This window comes from Colletotrichum fioriniae (genome assembly GCF_027942845.1).
Source record: "Colletotrichum fioriniae strain IMI 355084 chromosome Unknown scaffold_6, whole genome shotgun sequence".
Lineage (NCBI taxonomy): Eukaryota > Fungi > Ascomycota > Sordariomycetes > Glomerellales > Glomerellaceae > Colletotrichum > Colletotrichum fioriniae.
The window spans coordinates 265179-284804 of record NW_027076842.1 but is presented as its reverse complement, the minus strand read 5'-3'; the positions used below and the strand labels follow the sequence as shown (position 1 = coordinate 284804).

General features: G+C 53.2%; 9 protein-coding genes and 1 non-coding gene across 10 annotated transcripts; 2 read left to right on the top strand and 8 right to left on the bottom strand.

The window, feature by feature from the left end:
- Positions 1-296: 296 nt before the first annotated feature.
- N0V96_005554 (uncharacterized protein) lies at positions 297-2555 on the top strand (the record flags this gene model as incomplete). Its single annotated transcript, XM_053195630.1, has 3 exons — positions 297-450; positions 513-1239; positions 1295-2555. 3 exons carry the CDS (start codon positions 297-299, stop codon positions 2553-2555), a joined length of 2142 nt encoding a protein of 713 aa, XP_053046969.1.
- Positions 2556-3503: 948 nt separating this feature from the next.
- Positions 3504-5267, bottom strand: N0V96_005553 (uncharacterized protein; the record flags this gene model as incomplete). Its single annotated transcript, XM_065757435.1, has 3 exons — positions 3504-3872; positions 3945-4559; positions 4584-5267. 3 exons carry the CDS (start codon positions 5265-5267, stop codon positions 3504-3506), a joined length of 1668 nt encoding a protein of 555 aa, XP_065613778.1.
- A 1421-nt stretch (positions 5268-6688) lies between these two features.
- Positions 6689-6769, bottom strand: N0V96_005552. Its single transcript has one exon. It is a non-coding gene; the product is annotated as a tRNA-Gly (tRNA).
- A 1232-nt stretch (positions 6770-8001) lies between these two features.
- On the bottom strand, positions 8002-8877 carry N0V96_005551 (uncharacterized protein; the record flags this gene model as incomplete). Its single annotated transcript, XM_053195632.1, has 2 exons — positions 8002-8311; positions 8621-8877. The coding sequence occupies 2 exons, from the start codon at positions 8875-8877 to the stop codon at positions 8002-8004; spliced, it is 567 nt and encodes a 188-aa protein (XP_053046971.1).
- A 1540-nt stretch (positions 8878-10417) lies between these two features.
- Positions 10418-11431, bottom strand: N0V96_005550 (uncharacterized protein; the record flags this gene model as incomplete). The annotated part of the gene is made up of 1 exon (XM_053195633.2): positions 10418-11431. One exon carries the CDS (start codon positions 11429-11431, stop codon positions 10418-10420), a length of 1014 nt encoding a protein of 337 aa, XP_053046972.2.
- Positions 11432-12071: 640 nt separating this feature from the next.
- Positions 12072-12851, bottom strand: ATP7 (ATP synthase d subunit; the record flags this gene model as incomplete). Its single annotated transcript, XM_053195634.1, has 4 exons — positions 12072-12101; positions 12155-12241; positions 12301-12696; positions 12843-12851. The coding sequence occupies 4 exons, from the start codon at positions 12849-12851 to the stop codon at positions 12072-12074; spliced, it is 522 nt and encodes a 173-aa protein (XP_053046973.1).
- Positions 12852-13365: 514 nt separating this feature from the next.
- EGD2 (GAL4 enhancer protein) lies at positions 13366-14147 on the bottom strand (the record flags this gene model as incomplete). The annotated part of the gene is made up of 3 exons (XM_053195635.1): positions 13366-13684; positions 13745-13803; positions 13908-14147. The coding sequence occupies 3 exons, from the start codon at positions 14145-14147 to the stop codon at positions 13366-13368; spliced, it is 618 nt and encodes a 205-aa protein (XP_053046974.1).
- Positions 14148-15117: 970 nt separating this feature from the next.
- Positions 15118-15688, bottom strand: N0V96_005547 (60S ribosomal protein eL14; the record flags this gene model as incomplete). Its single annotated transcript, XM_053195636.1, has 2 exons — positions 15118-15432; positions 15560-15688. 2 exons carry the CDS (start codon positions 15686-15688, stop codon positions 15118-15120), a joined length of 444 nt encoding a protein of 147 aa, XP_053046975.1.
- Positions 15689-16619: 931 nt separating this feature from the next.
- N0V96_005546 (uncharacterized protein) lies at positions 16620-17082 on the bottom strand (the record flags this gene model as incomplete). The annotated part of the gene is made up of 3 exons (XM_053195637.2): positions 16620-16718; positions 16782-16894; positions 16947-17082. 3 exons carry the CDS (start codon positions 17080-17082, stop codon positions 16620-16622), a joined length of 348 nt encoding a protein of 115 aa, XP_053046976.1.
- A 1130-nt stretch (positions 17083-18212) lies between these two features.
- On the top strand, positions 18213-18789 carry N0V96_005545 (uncharacterized protein; the record flags this gene model as incomplete). The annotated part of the gene is made up of 3 exons (XM_053195638.2): positions 18213-18224; positions 18282-18614; positions 18697-18789. 3 exons carry the CDS (start codon positions 18213-18215, stop codon positions 18787-18789), a joined length of 438 nt encoding a protein of 145 aa, XP_053046977.1.
- Between the last annotated feature and the right edge of the window lie 837 nt (positions 18790-19626).

Here is a 19626-nt window from a genome sequence, read left to right as displayed (position 1 = left end):
CTTGGACATCTGCAACCTTATCTCATCTTTTGGATGCACGGTCGAACCAAACAGACTATGCTCGACCGATTTTAGGACAAATTTTCCGTCGACCCCTCGTGCCCAACGACATCCTTTTTTTTCACCTGACCCTTCTCGCTCGTCCTTTTGCTGTTTTTTTTTGGTTTTTTTTCCCCTCCCTCTCCCATCAACAGAATCCGCATAGGTTGCCGTTGTAGTCAATCAAAGCGACAGCAAACAGAGTTCCTTGGCCCTGCTGCCCCTGGCTGGGAAGACATCCTGTAGAACACGTCAAAATGGCGGGTGTTCTCACGTGGAAGAGTCGCTTCGGTGGCGTCTTTGGGAACAAGAACAAATCCGACAGTGCCGAAGCCACAGATGACGAGAATGCCAATATTCCAAAATGGAGTATGGGTGTTCTCAACGACCCCAAAACGATTGAAGTCCCTGGTAAGCAACCCCCTTTTCGGTTTCCCGCCCATGCCAAGGCCACCAAGTTGACAGCCCTGCAGGTTCTGTGCTTCTCCTCGCTGCGCATCGCAACGAGCCACTCGGCTTACGCAACGCGCCCGCAAGGACCTCCCACTCATCCATCCCCACTGGTTTCCCGGAGCCGGTAGACACACCAACCGGCCGCCAGTCTCCGGCCAACGCGGCCCCACCTGAGCCCGATGCAAAGACGACCAAGGACGGAATCATCCTCAACCCCCAGCCTGAGGAGTCTGCAAATGACCCTCTTAACTGGCCTTCATGGCGGCGCGATTGCGCTCTTCTGTCTCTTGGCTTCTACTGCATGGTCGGTGGTGGCATGACTCCCTTGCTTGCCGCCGGCTTCACCAACGTCGCCGAGGACTACCACATCGAGACCGAGACAGTCTCCCTGACGACAGGTCTGTACATGATGGGCATGGGCCTCGGTTCCGTCATCTTTTCTCCCACGGCTATTTTGTACGGAAAGAGGCCCGTTTACCTCTTCAGCTCCGTCATCTTTATCCTCAGCTCCGTGTGGGCAGCCCTGTCACCAAACTTCACCTCTCTCATCTTGGCCAGAATCTTTCAGGGTATTGCTGTCAGTCCCGTGGAGTGTCTTCCCTCAGCCACCATTGCAGAAATTTTCTTCCTTCATGAGAGAGCGTTCCGGATCGGCATCTATACACTCCTGCTGCTCGGCGGCAAGAATCTCATCCCGCTCGTCAGCGCCCTCATCATTCAAGGTCTTGGATGGCGTTGGACTTTCTGGTAAGCAGTCGATACGTACGGGTTTCACAAGACTTTATTGCTAATATGTCGTCAGGATTGTTGCCATGATTGTTGCCTTTTGTGGCGTGCTCCTGTTTCTGTTCGTGCCGGAGACTTTCTGGGACCGAACACCGCTCCCCAAGTCACGAAAGCCATCCCGCAGACCGAGCTTTGCTCACCGATTCTCATCACGCCATCACGTTCCCCAGGTCCACGACGCTCATGAAGATGCCGTTGTAGCTGCAACGAGCCCTGCACCACAGTCGCCCCACGTTGCTTCGCATACGCACAAGGACCTCCACGTTGGATTTGCACCAGACCCAAACGAGAAACAGGATGACAGCATCGACAAGCAGGCGAAAGGCGCCAAGGATGAGACGCCGGACTCTTCCAACCCAGTGCCCGTCTCTCGGACATCTGGTGCGTCCGGCACACCCACCTCCGGATCGGATTACTTCCACAACGCCCCAGCTATCGAAAGCGAAAAATTCAAAATGCAAGCGTCCGACGTCAGTTCGCCGCCGAAGGCCTTAGCCTACACCCACACCCTCCGTCACCAACCGGCGAAATCCTTCACCGAGCAGCTCAAGCCTTGGAACGGCCGTCTGAACCACGACAGCTGGTTCAAGGTCATGCTCCGGCCCTTTGTCCTCTTCGCCTATCCCGCCGTGTTGTGGTCAGCCGCAGTCTACTCCCTCTCCGTCGGCTGGCTCATTGTCGTCTCTGAGTCGGTCGCTCTAATCTACCGCAACCGCGCGTCGTATAACTTTGACGCCCTGCAGACGGGCCTCGTCTACCTATCCCCCTTTGTCGGTGGCATCCTCGGCACCGCCGTTGCAGGAAAAGTGAGCGACATCATCGTCAAGGCCATGGCGCGCCGCAACGGCGGCCTCTACGAGCCAGAGTTCCGCCTCGTCATGGCGGCGCCGGTGCTCGTGACCACCGTCATCGGCCTTATGGGCTTCGGCTGGTCCGCGCAGGAGCGCGACCACTGGATCGTTCCGACCATCTTTTTTGGCCTCATCTCGTTCGGCTGCACGCTGGGGTCCACGACGTCCATTACCTTTTGCGTCGATAGCTACCGGCAATACGCGGGCGAGGCGCTCGTCACCCTCAACTTTAGCAAGAATATTTTCCACGGTCTCGTGTTTAGTCTGTTTGTCACGCACTGGCTTACCTCGGACGGACCCAAGATGGTGTTTATCTGGCTGGGCGTGATTCAGCTCATTTTCCTGTTTGCCACGGTTCCCATGTTCATCTACGGGAAGCGGGCGCGCATGTGGACTGTGAGGAAGAACTTTATGGAGAAGTTTTAGAGGCGCATTGTCTGTTTTTTTCTCTCCTTCTCTGATTATTTTTCTGCATGGAGTTGGTGTTTAGGGGATCTACACGTGCATTGCATCGCAGCGTCTTACAAGGTTTATCCACCACTGGACGGGGTTTCCCAATGAGTCGGGTAGCATATTTCACGTGGGAATGAGGCCCAGGTATGCATTTGTTGGATGGATTGGAATTTGACGACTTTTGCATTTTCTTCCCCCTCCACGTTGAAACCGGGGCTAATGCATGGCCTTTTTTCGTCAACATTTGTTCTCATGATACCTTTAGAGTTTATATGACCTAGAACAAGTTCCAGAAGAAATCAATCGAATCTAGATGAAGCTATTTTCCTGAGGTTCTTGAGGTCTGGAGTGCTCTGGAAACTTCACTTGTGGGATATGGGCTCTGCTTAGGTATGCCATCGCCGATGAATTTTGTGTCTGAGCTGATCGCGGGTTGAAGGTCGTTGAGCTGAGTCTTAGTCGCTGATGGATGTGAGGTACTGAATATCTGCTTCGACTTTTACGCGTTACTTGGAATGGCACTCGAAAGGTCGACCTCTTCCCCTTTCGATACAGTATCTTACATCCCGTTTTTCATATTGAGGCGAGTGGTACGCAATGATTGAAGAGGCAACAGTTCACGAGACATCACACGGAGAAGACTTCGTTTGGAAGAATGGATGGAAGAGCAAAACTGACTTTTCTTTCCCCCCCTTTTTTGGGAAAAGAATGATAGACGGTGTAGATATACCTTGAAAAAAACTGACTGTCCAAACCCTATCCCCTCCCCCTCCCTCGTTTCAAATCCGACAGAAATCTAGTAAGCTAGCCGTCTTCACCACCTCGCCAAGGTACGCCGATATCCCATCAGCCGAAATCGATCACGACTCGCAGCTGGGTGAGAGAAAGTTGGGCCTTCTTGTCACCCTACACCCTGGGGCATCAAGACCGCGCGGGCGGCTTCTGTTGCTGCTGCTCGTCGTGGCTATCCGAGCCCGAGCCGGTGGCTTCCCGAACAATGAGTCCGCCAAGATACTGGCGAGAGGGGCTGTTGGCGATCTGGGACGTGAGGCTGGTTGATGTCATTGAGAGTTCCTGCTCTCCTCCTCCTCCTCCTCCTCCTCCTCCTCCTCCTCCTCCTCCTTCTCCTCCTTCTGCTTCGGCCTTGCGCGTGGGTGAGCGGGAGGAGATGCCCTGGATGCGGGCGGGGCGCAGGCATGGGCCTTGCGGGATCGAGGCATCCTGGATACGCAAACCCCCCCATTCTCTTCGTCGTCTTAGCATCTCCGCATACGCCTGCTCTTGTGGATTCTGAAGAAGAAAGTCAGCAAATAACAACTTGAGAGGCGCATTTTGTCGGGGTGAAGGGTTTAACGGACTTACCTCAATCACGGTCTCCACGTCTGGTTCGGGTTTTTCCTCGTCTAAGATGTCGACTCCCTCTTCATCTTCCTCGCCACTGTCAGAGACCTCCTCTGGGTATACGGTGTAGTATAGGTTGCTGTCATCCAGAGGACCGAAACATTCCAAGAGCCAGTCACTAAACGACTTTGCGATTCCCGTCTCTTCAGTGACCCCGGGCACGTCGGAAGCTCGACCGGTTGCCGGAGCGGTGGCGGCAGGGGGAGTCTTCGCCGGCAGCCATCTCCTATCAGCCCACTGTGGAGGGATCCAGCCGAGGAACTCACTGACAGCGCTGACGCAACACTGTTCCCAAGGGTGAGGAGGAAGCTCGAGTTCGCCAAAGGGGGCTGGTACTCCTTCCTTGCCAGGCCTGGAGTGCGCCCATACGGCTGAGAAGGTGTGGTCCAGTAGAACGACGCGGGGCGTCTCGAGGTCGTGACCATTGTTGCGGATCGTGAGGAAGACGTTGTGGGGTAGAATGTACCGGATGGAGACACCTAAATGAACACAGACAACGGCTTGACCAAGAAGACTCTTCATGACGTCCAAGCATACTTGACGATCCAACTTCAACTTCTTACCCTGCTGCTCCGACTAAGTATCGAGATGTAGAATCACTTCGGTGTTCAGCGGCGGCTCGAGGTAGCCGGTACTAGGGTCAACAGGACAAATGTTCTCGATTGAACGGCCTTCAATGTACTCGATGAGAATGAGACCAACCCATTCGTCTGGAGTCGTGGCGTTGTCGAAAACCTTGCGATTGGTGACCCAGCAGCCGTAGTATTGAGCGGTCATGTGAGGGTGTCCGGACTTTCCCTTCTCGTAGAAGAACTGGTACACCGCGGCCTCGCGGCAGAGCTCGCTGTACGCGACGGTGGCGTCGTCAAAGGGGGGCTCGTTGGGCAAGTCGATGGTGTCGCGCGGTGGATACAGGCGAGGGTCGAATACCTTTGCGACGACGAAGCTGTCTCCTCGCCTCACCTTGCTGTGCTTGGGGAAACTCGGGAAGGGTGCATGCTTCTTGATGTTGCTGCGGTCCGTAGGTGCTCGAACGACCTTGCAGACCAGAATCTGAGAGCCGACGTCTCTACCGGCTCGCAGTGGCTCCACGATCTTGAGCCGGGGCTTCTTCAGCTTGAGCTCCTCCGCTGTAGGCTGGAGCGAGCGCGGTTGGTAGTCGTCTTGGAAGGGCGGGAAATCCCCTGAGCCAAATGGCTCCGATGGGTCATGGGGGACGATGTCGAGCTTCTCTCCAGGCGCATATCTCCTGACGGCTGCGTTACGGTTGGCCAACTCATCCATAATGGGTAGAGGGAGGTTTGGTGTCAAATGAAAGTGATAAATCGCTTCGTCGATAAGATGGTGGTAAAAAGATGCGGGATTGTGAAAGGGAGAAAAGGCCGAATGGCCGGCCAAGTCACCAACTGAGTGAGAGAGAGGAGGAACCTGCCAATACAACTCATGCAAACAAGATGGTGGGAGACTTGTGGCGCAGAAGTGATGGTTGCTGCCGGACTGGGGACGCTGAAGGAAGAATTGTCGTTCGGAGGTGTTGTTGTGGGAAAGAGCGGAAAAGAGAGAAGAGGAGAGGAGAAGGCAAGAGAATGAGAATTAGACGGAGATAGGTAAACTGACCGGGAAATAGTTTGTGGGAGATGCCCGTGGACATGAACGTGAAATTGTGCTTGGAAGGCGGTATCAGGCTCTGTAATTTCCTCGCGAAGAATCAATCAAGAACAAAACTGTAGAAAGAGACACAACGCGCAAAGGTTCGCCGGCCGCTCTCACTTGCAATGATCGGATGCCCCGCATACATAGCAAGCTGCGAAATGCCATCCGGGTAGCTACAGAGGTGACGAAGAAGGCCTGGGGCCCTCCGCTGCATCGAAACCATCCCCTCTCGTCACCTTCAGTACGAACGCGAAACGGAAACAAATCGAGTATCGTTGATAGAGCAAGGTGGAAGGAGAAGATGTACCGTCGACAGAATCAAGAGTAGCTAGTTAATCGTTGCTACTGGAAGCCCAAAGTCTATGCTCCTAGACTTGGCGGACTACAGAGTTCGGGTCCTCGAAGTGGAATCACCATATACAACTGTCCCCAGCAATATAGGGCGCGACATGCTTAGCTGGATACTTCCAGGGATAAGCCGCTGCTTGATGAGAGAGCTCTCAGTCTTCATTCAGACGGGCAGCCGCGGAGGAGGTCTTGCCCAAGGTTTTATCATTAGCTGTGATTTTATCGCTGGCTACGCATGAGACAAGCAGCATGATTGGAAAACATGTAAAGATATCGATGCTAGTATCGCCTGTCAGACAGGCGGAGAAAACCCTTCAGTACCGATCCCATAGTTTTAGCCTTACTCAGTCCCTTGGTAGTAGAGACGTACAACGTGACGGGCACACGCAAAGAGGGACACCTAATGGTCACATGAAAGGAAACGTAGCAGACGCAGAGCAACAGAAAATTAAGATCCCTTCATTGGTCTCGCAGAGGATGAAGTACGGCCTCAGTGATGTGAACGTATTGATCTGCCCGCGAATAAGGTAAGGGTCAGGTACCTCGGTTTTCATTCAGTTCAGCTACCTAAGTACTTACCTTGTCCAAGGTATCTTCCTGCTGTTCGTCCCGTGACCACGAAGACGTGATAGAAGCAGCCCAATCTCTCCTCACGGAATTGGACGCGTGCCGCAGACCTGCAAAAAGAGACACTCGCCCATTGTTGCGCCGAGGGGGAATCGAACCCCCGGCTCCCCGACGCTGCTGGATGGCAACGGAGAATTTTACCACTAAACCATCGGCGCGATTCGCTCTATCGAGTCTGTTGTGGATGGATGTTTGCGAGACCAGGGCAGATTCATGTTGGGGCTTGTGGATGTATTCTGATGAGAAAACCAGACAGCAAAAGGCAATTTTGCATTTTCGTGAGTCGCCCAAGTCTCTGCCGGGTCCGCCGGGCCCCACCACGCGCACCTGGAAGGTGGGGTCGTCAAAACGGACCCGTACCTTCCTTAGTGCAAGCCTGTTGGGCCCGCTTCGGGGTTTGTGGGTACCTAACATTCCACCCGGCGCGCTACAACACTAAAACCACCTCGACTGGTGCTCCAACCGTGCTTGACTTTAATCTGACATCCTCCATCCGACGACGAGGTATTGACGCGCCACCATTTCGATGTGACCCTTCTATTACTTGAGATATGCTCAATTCTACCTTACAGTTGAATATACAATTTACCCTTAGCTAGGCATTTTGAGTGGCTATGCCATCAAATCACCATCCACTCCGCCAGCTTTAGGATGTTCCGCCTCAGCCTCATCTCGCATGCTTTGGTGGTTGTGGGGGAGAATGGGGTTGGTTACACGATGAGATGTCCCGCCTCGATCCCGCCGCTGTCCAGTGATTTGGGTCGAGAATCATAACACAAGGTTCCTTGCACATGCATATATTGAGGCTCGGCGGGACCTCGAGTCATGCTTGACCTCACGTCACGTCCCCTCATCGACGACCATCATTTCTACACTTGTCGTCATTCGGCCCATTGTACCTGCCAGCCACGCGTGATGTAATCAGACCTATGTCCGGTATGTCATGATCACCTTCCCCAAGATACTTGCCCACAATGTAGTACAGAGATCTCACTCGTGTCGCGTGGACCACGTAATCCTGTAGAAAAGGTCAAGAAAGTAGACGTGTCGTAAATTGTTGTGTTCAATCGCTCAGCTCAATCCTCCACCAAAGGACTTGCCTTCCCAACATCACACCTCATATGCATCACTTGGTCTTGTGTCAAAGTTATTGCTCAGGCGAACATGTCTTTTATTCGCATTTCCTTAAAACCCGTCTGGTATCGCGTTTTCAAGCCGTCCCATGTAGTCCACCGGGGTTTTCTCAATCCAGCACTCCTTCCTAAACCCTTCGTATATCCCAAGTCGGAACCCGAAAAAACAGAAAGCTCAAGAAGATCCGCCAAGAAGAGAAGACAGTCCAATCCCAAGAGTGTCGAGTGTGCCCAGTGTACATGTATGTAGTGCTTCCTTAGAAGCCGAGGCCGCGCATGATGTCAGTCAGGCCGTTGTAGGTCTCCATGCTGGCTCTAGCCTGCATGTCGAGAAGCTGGCTGATGGTGGTCAACTCCTCCGAGATGTCAGCGGCCGCAGTGCCACCATTGTTGGCGCTCTCCTCCTCAGAGCCCTGCTGGCCAGGGCTAGTGGTGCCAGTGGTGCTCTTCTGAGCAGGGGCAGGCGAGGCGTTGGCCTGCTCAACGCTCCGAAGGAACGCCTTGTCATGGTAGCGCTCGGCAAAGCGCTTCACAGACTGGCCCATGTACTGGATGTTGCGGGCAGTACTATTATTCATCATTAGTATATATTCCTTCCCCGGGGATGCGGTTTCACACGTGAAGCCGCATGAGAAAGTGAAGGACAGGAGTGCTAAGTAGAAATGAGGGAAACTGCAGACTATGGGAAAGCCAAGGCTGATAGAAGCTAAAGAACTGGAGTAGTGAATAGATAATAAGAGGATGCGGTTTCGTTCATAAAGCCGCATGATGGATGAAGAACAAGAGCAGTGAGTAGGAATGATTGGAATTGAAAACAATGGGAGAGGCAAAACTGGTAGAAGGCGAGGTGATAAGACAACAAACAGCACTGCTTACCGGTTCGCAACAAGCTTGTTGAGGGCGTCAGACAGCATCTTGACCTTGGCATCACGGTCGCGCTCGTAGATGTAGTCGGACATGCTGGCGCGCTTGATGCAGGTGGTGCGGAAGGCACGGTACTCGGAGAAGACCTTGGACTTGAGGGCTCTCTGCTCAGGAGTCTGGTTGGCGAGGTAGGTTCGAGTGCGCTGAGTGTTGGGGTTGGTCGAGTACTCGCCTCCCTTGCGGCGCGCGTCACCGTTTTCACCAGCCATTGTGAATGTTGGTAGTGGGTGGGTTGATTGGAGGATCTTGTTGGTGATTTTGTTTGTTTGAAGTGAGGAATTCTCATAGATGGGTTGTTGTGTGGGTGAAGAAGTGGAAGTGGTGGGTGGAAGAGAAAAGAAGGGAATAAATAATCTGGCCGGCAGGCGGGATAATTCTGGCGGGTCACTCAGGCAGTGAGAAAGATATTCACAAGGAAAGCGCAGAAGGGAGCAGAAGGAAGGAGAGACTGAATCCCAAAAGAGGGAATAAAAGAGTGGGATGTGAATAGTTGCACGTGTGTGGGCGGTGAGTGAAGTCTCAAGATGTTGTTTTTCGCTACCTAGGAAACAGCCCGTCATGTGATTGCAATAGTCTCAAAGAAAGTCCTCATAATGATAATCGGCCCCTTCCTTCTAATATAGCCCATAAATATGGCAGGTATCTTGAGATTTCCAGACCATCTAGAGCTATGAGGTCGTCACTTGGGCCTTCCATGGTGCAGTGAGTGCCAACACCTGAGAGCCAGGCCGGGCTCAACGAGGCGTCCATACAACCACTGGCATTATCTCAAGAACTAATATTGGATAGCTCATTACATTATGTATACAAGGCCTCCTGTCAAATGGAATCTTAGCATCATTTGGTTGAGCTTTTACCGATTTCATGAACCAGTCCATTGTCGCCGAGCCGTAGTTTTCTGGGGGTGGTGAGACCTTAACCTCTTCTCATTCATAGAAACAAACTAACGCTCTAATACTTGGAGCCCAGTCTTGAGCTGCTTCTTGATCTCATCGATCATGTCAATCAGGGTTCATGAGACCAAACTCTGACGATATCGACAATACCAGCCAAGGCCATGCAAGCTAGTGTCCTCTCCATAATGGGCCATCATCATGCTTAGCCAACTTAATGGTACGGAAATACCAGGGCAAGCAAAAACATAACAGATCTTTCGACATGGACTTACGAGCTCAATACGACGAGAGTCGTACGTAGGGTCATGGTCGCAGTCAGTCTTCCCATTCATCCATTGATATCTAGAGAAAGAATGGATATAATCAGCTCGGAAGTCTATATTTGCAACACGGTTCCTTCGTTAATGGAATTCGGCAGTCAATCCTTAGACGGCTTCGAATATGCCCAAACCACCAGCCACCTACGATCACAACCCTTTGCCGACCGCCGGCGAGACTCCTTGAGACCGAGTATCTCTTGCGTCGATCCAGGCGACAAATTACCAGCGTGTCGCAAGACCGCCTCGTTTTAGTAGACCGACAGGTCAAAATGCGCTTCCTCGCGAAGGGACTGAATCTTCACAGACAGAACACTATCACTACATCAGATCGCCCAGATAATACGAGCCCATTGAAAGCTCTTCTCGTCCTTTCATTTTCTAGAATCATGAGACACAAACCGACGCTCCAAGACAACCTCTCGCAATCTACTTTTCCATCGCCACGCCTAATAATCTCGAATCGAGTCATCCGCCAAGAGAACACCCTCCAAATGACCACTTCAACCTAGATCCGAAAACCTCCCCCCCCATCTTCACCCTCCAAGAACCCACCTCAACCCACAAACCATCTCCTCCTCCGCCTCGACAGCCCTCGTCAACCAAGGCGCCTTCAACCAAAACGTATGCGGCCACCCCCTCACAACCTCAACCCTCACCTCGACACCCGCCCCCGCAAGCGCCAATGCATAACAAACACCGTCAGAGTACAGCGTGTCATTACTACAAACCTGCACCCACGTCCTCGGCAGCGCAGCCAGCGTCTCCGCCCCAGCCTCAAGCGGCATCCTCTCCAGCCCGTCGCGCGGGACAGCGCGCGAGAAGACGCCCAACAAACTCGTGACGAAGGACGGCGAGGTGGAGGAGGTATACGCGTGTCGCAAGGAAGGAGGCACATAGTCCAGAGAGCTCCCGCCGTCGCTGGTGACTGGGCAGCGCAAGAGAACGCCGTGGAGGGATCCGCGGGGCGCGGCTTGCGAGACGGCGGCGGCGAGCTGGCCGCCGCTGGAGGAGCCGACGATGATGAGTCTGGTTGCGGGGGACGGGTGTAGAGAGCGGATGTGGTGGAAGGCGTCGAGAGAGTCGGAGACGCAGGTTGAGGCCGGGGACGAGGGCATGAGTCTGTATCCTACCGAGTACACCGTCGCGCCCTCCAGGTCCTTGGCGATGCGTCTGCATGACAGCTCTTCGCTGTCTGCCTCGCCGACGTAGAGCCCGCCGCCGTGGTAGTAAATCATGACGATCTCGTCGCCGGTGAGGTTGTTGTCGGTGTCGTCGGAGAAGCGGAGGATCGGGATGGCGAACTGGTCTAGGCTCGAGGGGGTCGTGAGTGGCTGTGTTGTGATGCTCGATAGGTGGTGGTATGACGCGCCGGGGGCGAGCATGCGGGCGTTGAGCTGTCTGCATTCTTCTGCGTAGATAGGCTGGCGGTCGAGCGGTGATGCGTACGTCTTCTTTGGGCCTTTGGCTTTTACTCCTTCCTCGTACGCTAGCCAGGCGGGATCTAAGAGAGGTGCCTCTTTGAGTATGAGATGGTTTAGTGAGGTCATGTTGAGTGAGTGAGATGTATGTGATCAAATAAGGTCAGTAGAATAGAATCGATCAAGTGTAACAATTGGATAACGGAAGGCTCAAGAGCGAAGGTCACCACATTTGTACGCGGCTTTGGTGCTGAGATACTTTGTGAGATGAGGTTAGACTCAAGGTCCGATAGTGGGGAAGTCGGGGCTTCCGGGCTGTTGTTGTCGCGACGAGATCCCGTTTATCCGGCCGTAGTTCCGGGGTGAGCCGGGCAGGTCGTGTGTGAGCTCGGCCCCGAGAACCAGATCATGACATGTCAAAATCTCGATACTCACCGCGTGCGTATGGAGTGACCGAATTCATAGCATATTGCTAGACGATCCGTGTGGACGGTCACGCTGTTGGACTTGGCGGCTCGGTGAACGGCCACCACTACGGTTAGCGCCGAGGAGACAAACTCCGAACCGGAAAAATTCAACCGAACATCAGCATCCTTCAAACCGACTCTACAGAGTTGGCCGCTCAGAATGAACCAGTACATCATAAGATGGGCAGAGCGCTTGGTACAGCAGGTCGATATTAATGTCCACTGGGTTGATTCCCTCCCCTCGGACCGATCGCCTATCTACAATGCTAGAGTACACAAAGGGAATCGAAGAACGAACGCGTCTATAGCACGGAAAGATCGCCGAACTTCTCCTGTAGAGGGTATTAGTATGTCGAATCATATCGGGGTGGTATTTTGACCGTACCTTGTATCCCGGAACGGTCCAGCGGCCCTTGGAGACGAGCTGGGAAGTCTTCTCGTCGATTGAGGGCTCGGCGGCGGCGACGTCGTCCTGTAGTCATGATAAGTATCCGGCCATCCGCATCCTCCACGTATTCCGGCGGTACGTACGACAGTGAGGTCCTCGAAGGGGCGAGCGGACTCGATGTTGGTCAGGGTCTTCTCGAGGTCCTTGAGCTCGAGGTCGACCTTCTGCTTGGTGGCCTCGGCGTTCTTCACGGCCTCGACCTCAAAGGCCTCGATGGCCTTGATCTGGCGGGAGACATCGTAGGTGGCGGGCTTGAAGGCGGAGAAGCGCTTCTCGATCTCGTCGATGACGGCCTGGTTCTTGAGGACGGAGCGGTACTGAGCGAAGTCGACGGTCGTGGGGAGCTCCGACAGCTGCTGGACCCTGCGGCGGGCGTTCTCGTTGCGCTGCTTGAAAGCCTGAAGGGAGGCGGCGGTCTGACCCTTGAGGCCGAGGGAGGTGGTGACCTTGGCCCAGTCGAGCTTGAGAGCTGCGCTTCGCTATTGCAGGACAAGGAGAGAAATTAGCTCAGGTGCCCCAGCTTCAAGGGAGCGGATGCGCGGATGCGCGACCCAATTGGCGACATCGGCGGCAATTGCATCAACCGGCGACGAGAGACGAGCGGATTTCGATGGGATACACGTACTGCGGCCATTTTGGAGGATTTGTTGAGGGTTCGGGGGGAGTGGAGAGGGAGTTGCGTCGTCGTGAGGTTGATGATTGACTTTGCCGACCGGAGAGCAGAGAAAGAGCCGGGATGAACGGTGTCACGCGGACTATCACGTGATATTTCTCCGACTGAATGTACCGGGGTCTGGTTGGCTGTACGGGAACGAACGGTTCAATGGTGGGGCAGAGCTCCCGGCTTTTGCGAATCTGGTCTGAGCCAATTCCCGCCAGATCGAGGGGTAGCTGTAAATTCAACCAGACGAGGCTGGTCTTCAAAGGAATCTCGAGCAGGAGTCAGCCCAAAAATGGCATCAGCCAATCACACATCACGTATGTCTTGATCGCAGTGTCCAGAGTGCAAGAAAAGCGCCGATTATCATGACCTCTCATTGCGAAAGAGACTTTTCGGAGTCAACTCCCTGGGAATTGTACATGCCAACCCGTTCCGTCCTTTTTGCTGTGTCGAGATTTTGAGAAACTACCTTTGACCGGGGCCGCCGCTAAATACTCAATGCCATAATAGAGTTGACGATATCGTTGTCGTTCTCCTTCAGGGCCTTGATGGCCTTCTTCCGGCTAACGTTGGCCTGGGTCATGACGAGCTCAATGTCCTTGTCCTCGATGCCCTCGGCATCAACCTCCTCACCATCGTCCTCCTCCTCGTCCTTCTTAGCCTCGGCGTCAGCCTCGACGGCCTTGCCGTGGCTGGAGTGGTCGTGGCCGGCGTGGTCGTGCTCACCACCAGCAGCGGCAAGCTGCTGGGCGGCGGCCTGCTGAGCAGTAGCGTTGAGGTCCTCAATCTTGGCCTCACCGAAGACGCTTGAATGCACATGTCAGTTTCCACACATTGCATGGTCCATGATGCAGTATGCTACTTACATGTAAGTGTTGCTGTTGGGGGACTTGTAGACCTCGGGGCTGTTGATGACGAAGAGGATCTGGGACGTGGGTCAGCCTTGTTCAATATACCCCCCCGCATTGCGCCGTGCGTGCCACCACCACCACCAACAACAGCCATATCATATCATGCCAGGCAACTCACGTTCTTGGGGCGGCGGAGAGTGACGCGGGTGATGCCCTGCACTCTGGTCAAGTGCAGCTTCTCGAGAGCCTTGCGGGCCTTCTTCTCGTTGCGGGAGTGGATGACGGCGGTGGAGCCGGAGGGAAGGCCCTCGGCATCCTCGCCCTCAATCTCGGAGTCGGAGCTCTCGTCCTCGTGCTCCTCGACGGAGACCTTCTTGGTCTCGTCATCGGGAAGCTCTTCAACGCGGGGATTGGCCATTTTGTCGACTGCTGAACCGAGGGGAAGAAAAAAATTGTTAGCTGCGGGGTGCTTCTGGTGTGGTGGTGGTGGTGGTGGTGGTGGGAGCTAGGATCGCGCGCAGAGCTGATTTGGCGAGCTCGGATTTGGGTGTCTGTGGGAAGGGGAAATTGCCAACTTTTCGCACAAAAATTCGTCGGTGCAGTCGCGGGTTCGTTGATCGGGCAATGGCGTCAAAAATTCGACAGAGGGACAGCAACACTTACCAAAGACTAGAACGAGGGATCCTTAACTCGGCGTGGGGGATTATGTTCGGTGGCTTTGTGGTTTGTAGGAAAGATCGCAGAGAAATTCTAGGGTTAGCAGCACCTACTGTGTTAAAGTGGATTAGGTAAGCAGAAGACAACCGTCTGCGAGTCTGCCAGCGCTCCCGTCCTGAGTGGCCCCCCCAGTTCAGATCCCCCGGATGGGACGCGGTGCACGCCGGGCATCTTGAGCCACGGCCGCCGCCTCAAGCAAATGGATGACATTCTGCCCGTCATTTCTACAATGCTAAGGCAGAGACTGGCCGTACATGTGCTCACTATGATATCTGGGCTTGAACGGGATGGATAAAAAAAAGGCATATCGATAACCGACTCCTGGCCATGGCATTCACATCAAGAATAGGTTCGTCATGAAGATTTACAGAGTCTCAAAAGGAAAACCGAAAAAAAAGTCTTTACTCCGTGTCCCCGTCACGAGCCAACCAATCTATTTTTCTGATTGTGCCATGAATTCATTTTTGTCTCTGAATTTCCGTATTTGACGCCGGTCATCATATGATTGATGATGAATGTGACATACAGCCCTTCCAGTTACGGAGCAAAAGAGATGTGCAGCAACCCAATGCTGCGGTGATGCAGACCAAACCGGATCCCATGCTGTCACGCTCTAAACCAGCCCCGTAGTCTTCAAAGTCAACCCCATAGACATCCTAATCGTGAGTCCATTACGCCGAGGCCTTGACCTTGACCAGGGCCTTGCGCTCTTCGAAACGGCGCTGCTTCTTGAGGCGGAGGACCTTGAAGCGGTCGAAGTCGCTCAGGTTCTTTCTCCGCTCGATCTGGGTGCTGCGCTTGAACCAGTTGGTCTCCTTCCACTTCTTGTCGATCTCGGACTTCTCCCAGAACTTCTTGACGGTGCCGGTACGGGCGCCACGGGGCAGGTCCGCGACAACGAGCGAGGAGAGAAGAGTGTTGGAGAGAGAGATGGGCTGGCGGGGGACGGCGAGCTTGGCGTCTGAGGAGGGGCCGTCGACCAGAGCCTGCAATTTGATATTCATGTTAGTCTTCCAGGTTTCCTATATCGTCCATAGAGCGCGCGCTCGTGCGCCCAATTTCAAAAACATTCGAATCGTATCGGGGGAGAGAGGAGGTGCTGTCGCAACGTACGCGCTTGTGGTCGATGATCTCGACGATAGTCGCAAGGCGGCCGGCGTAGGGGCCGTTGCCCTGGATGAGGACGACACGGCCGACCTCGACCAGTCGCCACTTAGAACCCTCGATGGTAGCGTCACCCATTTTGCTGGTCGGTCTGAAGTTGGATCGCGAAGTTAGAATCGGGGTTGCGGATTTCGTGGTGTTGCGTCTTGCTTGTCTTGGAGGGGCGCGTCAACTTACCAGACGTCGAAGATGTGCTGCTGGTGGTTAGTGGTGGATGGAGTTCGAAGTCACTTCGGCACACTTCTTTTTTTTTCCCTGGGAGGATGGTGCGACTTAGGGCAAGTCAGAAAGCCGTATTGAGACGGATTTGCTGATTAACCGAGCCGAGTCCCTCCCTTCCCAAAACGGCTTAGCTTGGGCGGTCAGTGGCCACTCACCGCGCAGGCTCCACCGACGACAGAACTTTTTTTTCCCATTCGCATAAAGGTGCAGCTTGATGAGCTTTCCCTCTGGTTTGTTGATCTTACCTGATTCTTCATCAGCTTCGAGGTGCTCAAAATCTGGCATCTGCCGACGAAGTTGCAACAAAACAAAAGGTACGTTTGCACCGTCTGATACACACCCCCTTTGGAATGATGAGAAAAATTTGCGATTGATTTCTTTCGGTGGCTCTCTTTCGCCGGAGTGGCTATATCGTCTGAATATATGATATTCAATTCTTACATATTCTGACCTCCAAACCCAACACCACCTTTCTGTTCTCTGGAACTCCTCTTGGGATGCGTTTGACTAATTCGTCATCCAGGTATAATTAACAGTATGAGCGACTTCATAGAATAATAAATGACACACGAACAATTGTGTATTTCAAACATCGTGTCGCGCGCTGCTCCCTACCAAATATGTGACCACGTTTTGTTCCTTGATAATGCCTCGCCACCACCATGAATACATTAATGAAAATGCATCGTTCGTCATGACTTTTGATATTCATCCTATGAACTCATATAGTATGCTGGTGCACCCCTGCCAACGCCGGTCCAAAAATCATTTTTGCTCTTTCCATAATCTATTTTCCAGCCTTTTGCTTCAGACGAAGCTCATCCTCCTCTTGGAGCTGCTTGTCAATCTCGGCGCCCCTGGAAGGCTTGTTGCCGTGCAGCTTGGCCTGATTGTCAATTAGCGCTGGTTAAGGTACTTCATGCTCTGCAGGCTCAGCAGTGCTACTTACGGGGAGGGTGGCGTCTTCCTTGCCAAGACGGGTCTCGAGGGACTCTTCCTCGTCACCTTCCTTGTCCTTCTTCTCCTCCGCAGCGAGTCTGTTGGCGATGGATCGCTCATCCTCTAATTGATGGTTAACAACTGCACAGTCCCGGCCGCTGTACGAGCAACTCACTGGAGTCCGTGGCCAAGTGAGAGTGCTCCTTGCCCTCGTGGAAACGCTCGGCGTTGTTGGTCTCCTCTTCCTTGGCGTTTCTCTGATCGCCAGCCTCGTAGACGGCACTGTTGCCAACATTGGAGTTTCCGGACATGATGCTGGTTGTTTGGTTGGTGAGGTAGGATTTCAAGAGTATGTTTACTGCTAAAGAGTCGGGACGGAGTGTTGATTGATGAGAAATGGTTAATGTTTGGATTAAGAAGGAAAGCAAACGTTTTTTTGTGTACAGCAGATGAGGTTTCTATATGGATGGGAAGGAAGCTGTCTTAGCTGCACCTGCGCAACGACCCCCCTTCAGTACATCTACGTCATGACGTCTCCAGCGCCGATTCTCAGCTCAGACGGGCAAAACTCCCTCCTACGTCATGCAATTGTCATTCTCCGCAAAAAAGCCATGACAGATCTGCTCATGCCACATGGGAAATCGGCGATGCACTTGGGGCGGAGGGGAATTGGCGGCTCTGACTTTACGGTGCATCTTCGTTGCCAATGTTCAGCCCTGTCTTTGATGCTGAAGCTGAGTGAGCTTGAGTTCAGCTCATCGCCTGCCTCAAGCCTGGCTACCCCTGCTCCACGGTCGACAACGAATGAGCGCGAAGGCTCAAGGTCGATATTGACCTAGATATCTTATCCAGCTGCTGCTTCTTTCAGCAAGCCTTTAATTAGTAAATGAAAGCATCGAAGAAGGTGACTCTGCCTGGTGCATTGAAATCTTACCCCGCCGATACCTCCTTGCCTTGACAACCGACCTGTCACTTCCGAACTTCATACTGTGCGGCACCCTGATCGCGTGCTGCACATCCTGTGAATCTAGGCAATGAGATCGATTGCCCTGTTGCTGTGGAAGGGTAACATGACATAGAAGACGACCCATCGGAGCCGCGCCCCCCATCTATACCGTTACGAAAAAACCCAAATCGATGCCCAAGAGGCTCCAGGCCCATCCAAATGACAGAGTGAGGGGTCCCAAGACGTGAAGCTCCATCGCTGTGCCTCCTGTGGCCGCTTCCAGGTGCATGGGGCCAGGGGTCAAGCGCGGCAGACCCCGCCTGTGCGCTAATCCGGCATTGGCGTCTAAAACTAAGCCGCCCGGCTAAATGACGTAAACCTGATAGCTCCGGAGCTCCAGAGCTCCACTGCCGACTTCATCGCATCACACTGCACGAAGCAGAGCTCACACAATACAAACACACCACCAAAATAGCTCCCCAACGACCTGCCACAATGTTCGGATTCGTAAGGCAGCTCAACCATACCCGATACGAATCAATTGATTGCTGACACAAACTGTAGCGCAAGACCCTCGACATCGTCACTGTCTTCCACAAGGCGAGCTCCCCCGCCTCTGTGAGAGTTGTCAACCTCCTCAAGCAGGTGTCGGCCAACGCCGCCGCCGGCGCAACCGAGGACCAGGCCAGCGACCACAGCGTCCAAACAAGCCCCAAGAAGTCCCGCGCCGACTTCGAGCTCAACATCACCGAAGATCCCCCAACAGCCGACCAGGTCAAGACTATCCTGGAATACGTCGGAAAGAGCAAGATCCCATCAATCATCAAAGGTGCTTCCACTGAGCAGGATGCCCTGAAGAAGTTCCAGCAGAATGCCGAAGTTTTCCAAAGACCCGTGGTATGTGTTTCCTCTCAGAGCTCATGGACCTGTTCAAACTTGTACTTCTTTGAGAATAAACCTGGCTGACCAAGACATGCAGACTGTGGACTGGAACAACGGCAAGGCTGTCTCTGGTGAGAGTGAATCTGAGATCCTCAAGATGCTCAACGCCTTGAGCAATGACAAGAGCTGAAAGGAGAACGCTCTCTCCGAATGTTCAAAAGCAGCTCCTTTGTTCTTGTTATCCAGATACCTGCGTCCTCTTTCCCCAAGTGGTACATTAGTTAAATGATGAATATACTCTTCTCTCTTCTATGTCGTCTAAACCCTCGTCCAATGTTCCGATTAAGCCCAAATTAAGCTAGTAGCTCTGCCTGTAGGCTGCCGTCGATCCGTTGATAGCTATCGGACGGTCCGAGGACCCAAGTTGAGTTCCGATGAGTACTATAGTCTCTGTACTAGCGCTCGTTCACTCTGTTGAGCAAAGCCTCACCTCATATGCAAGCACTGCTATCTCAATTTCCCAGGGCCCACGATATTCAACTCCATTACTGATCCTGAATGGAAGTGTGCTGCATCAATTACATCGACTCATTATTGGGATCAAATGAGTAAGACTTGTTTGTCTCTATAGACAGTACGATGAGGTATCTGATGACTTGCGAAAGACAACAGACGGTTGAAAGAAGAGAACCTTGGCTTTTTTCATGCAAGTTCCTCCGAAAGAAGGGGAAGAAGATTCTGGCTGCCCACCTATGCAGTAAATCGCGTCTACATATCATAACAAATAGGAGTCATCGCACCGAAAGGAAGACCCATGAGGCTCATGTGATTACCGTGTGAGAGCTGTTTCTGGTATCCTTACTGAAAATATAGCTATCATGAACTATGTTGCTGCCTGAGTCCTGCGTCCTCCACTTCACTGTCCTAAAGAGTGTCACTGTAAACGTCTGAATATTTCGTTCATCCGGTTGATGCTACTGCTGCCCTCATCTACAGGCAGGCGCACCCCTCATGATTCCTTCCCAAC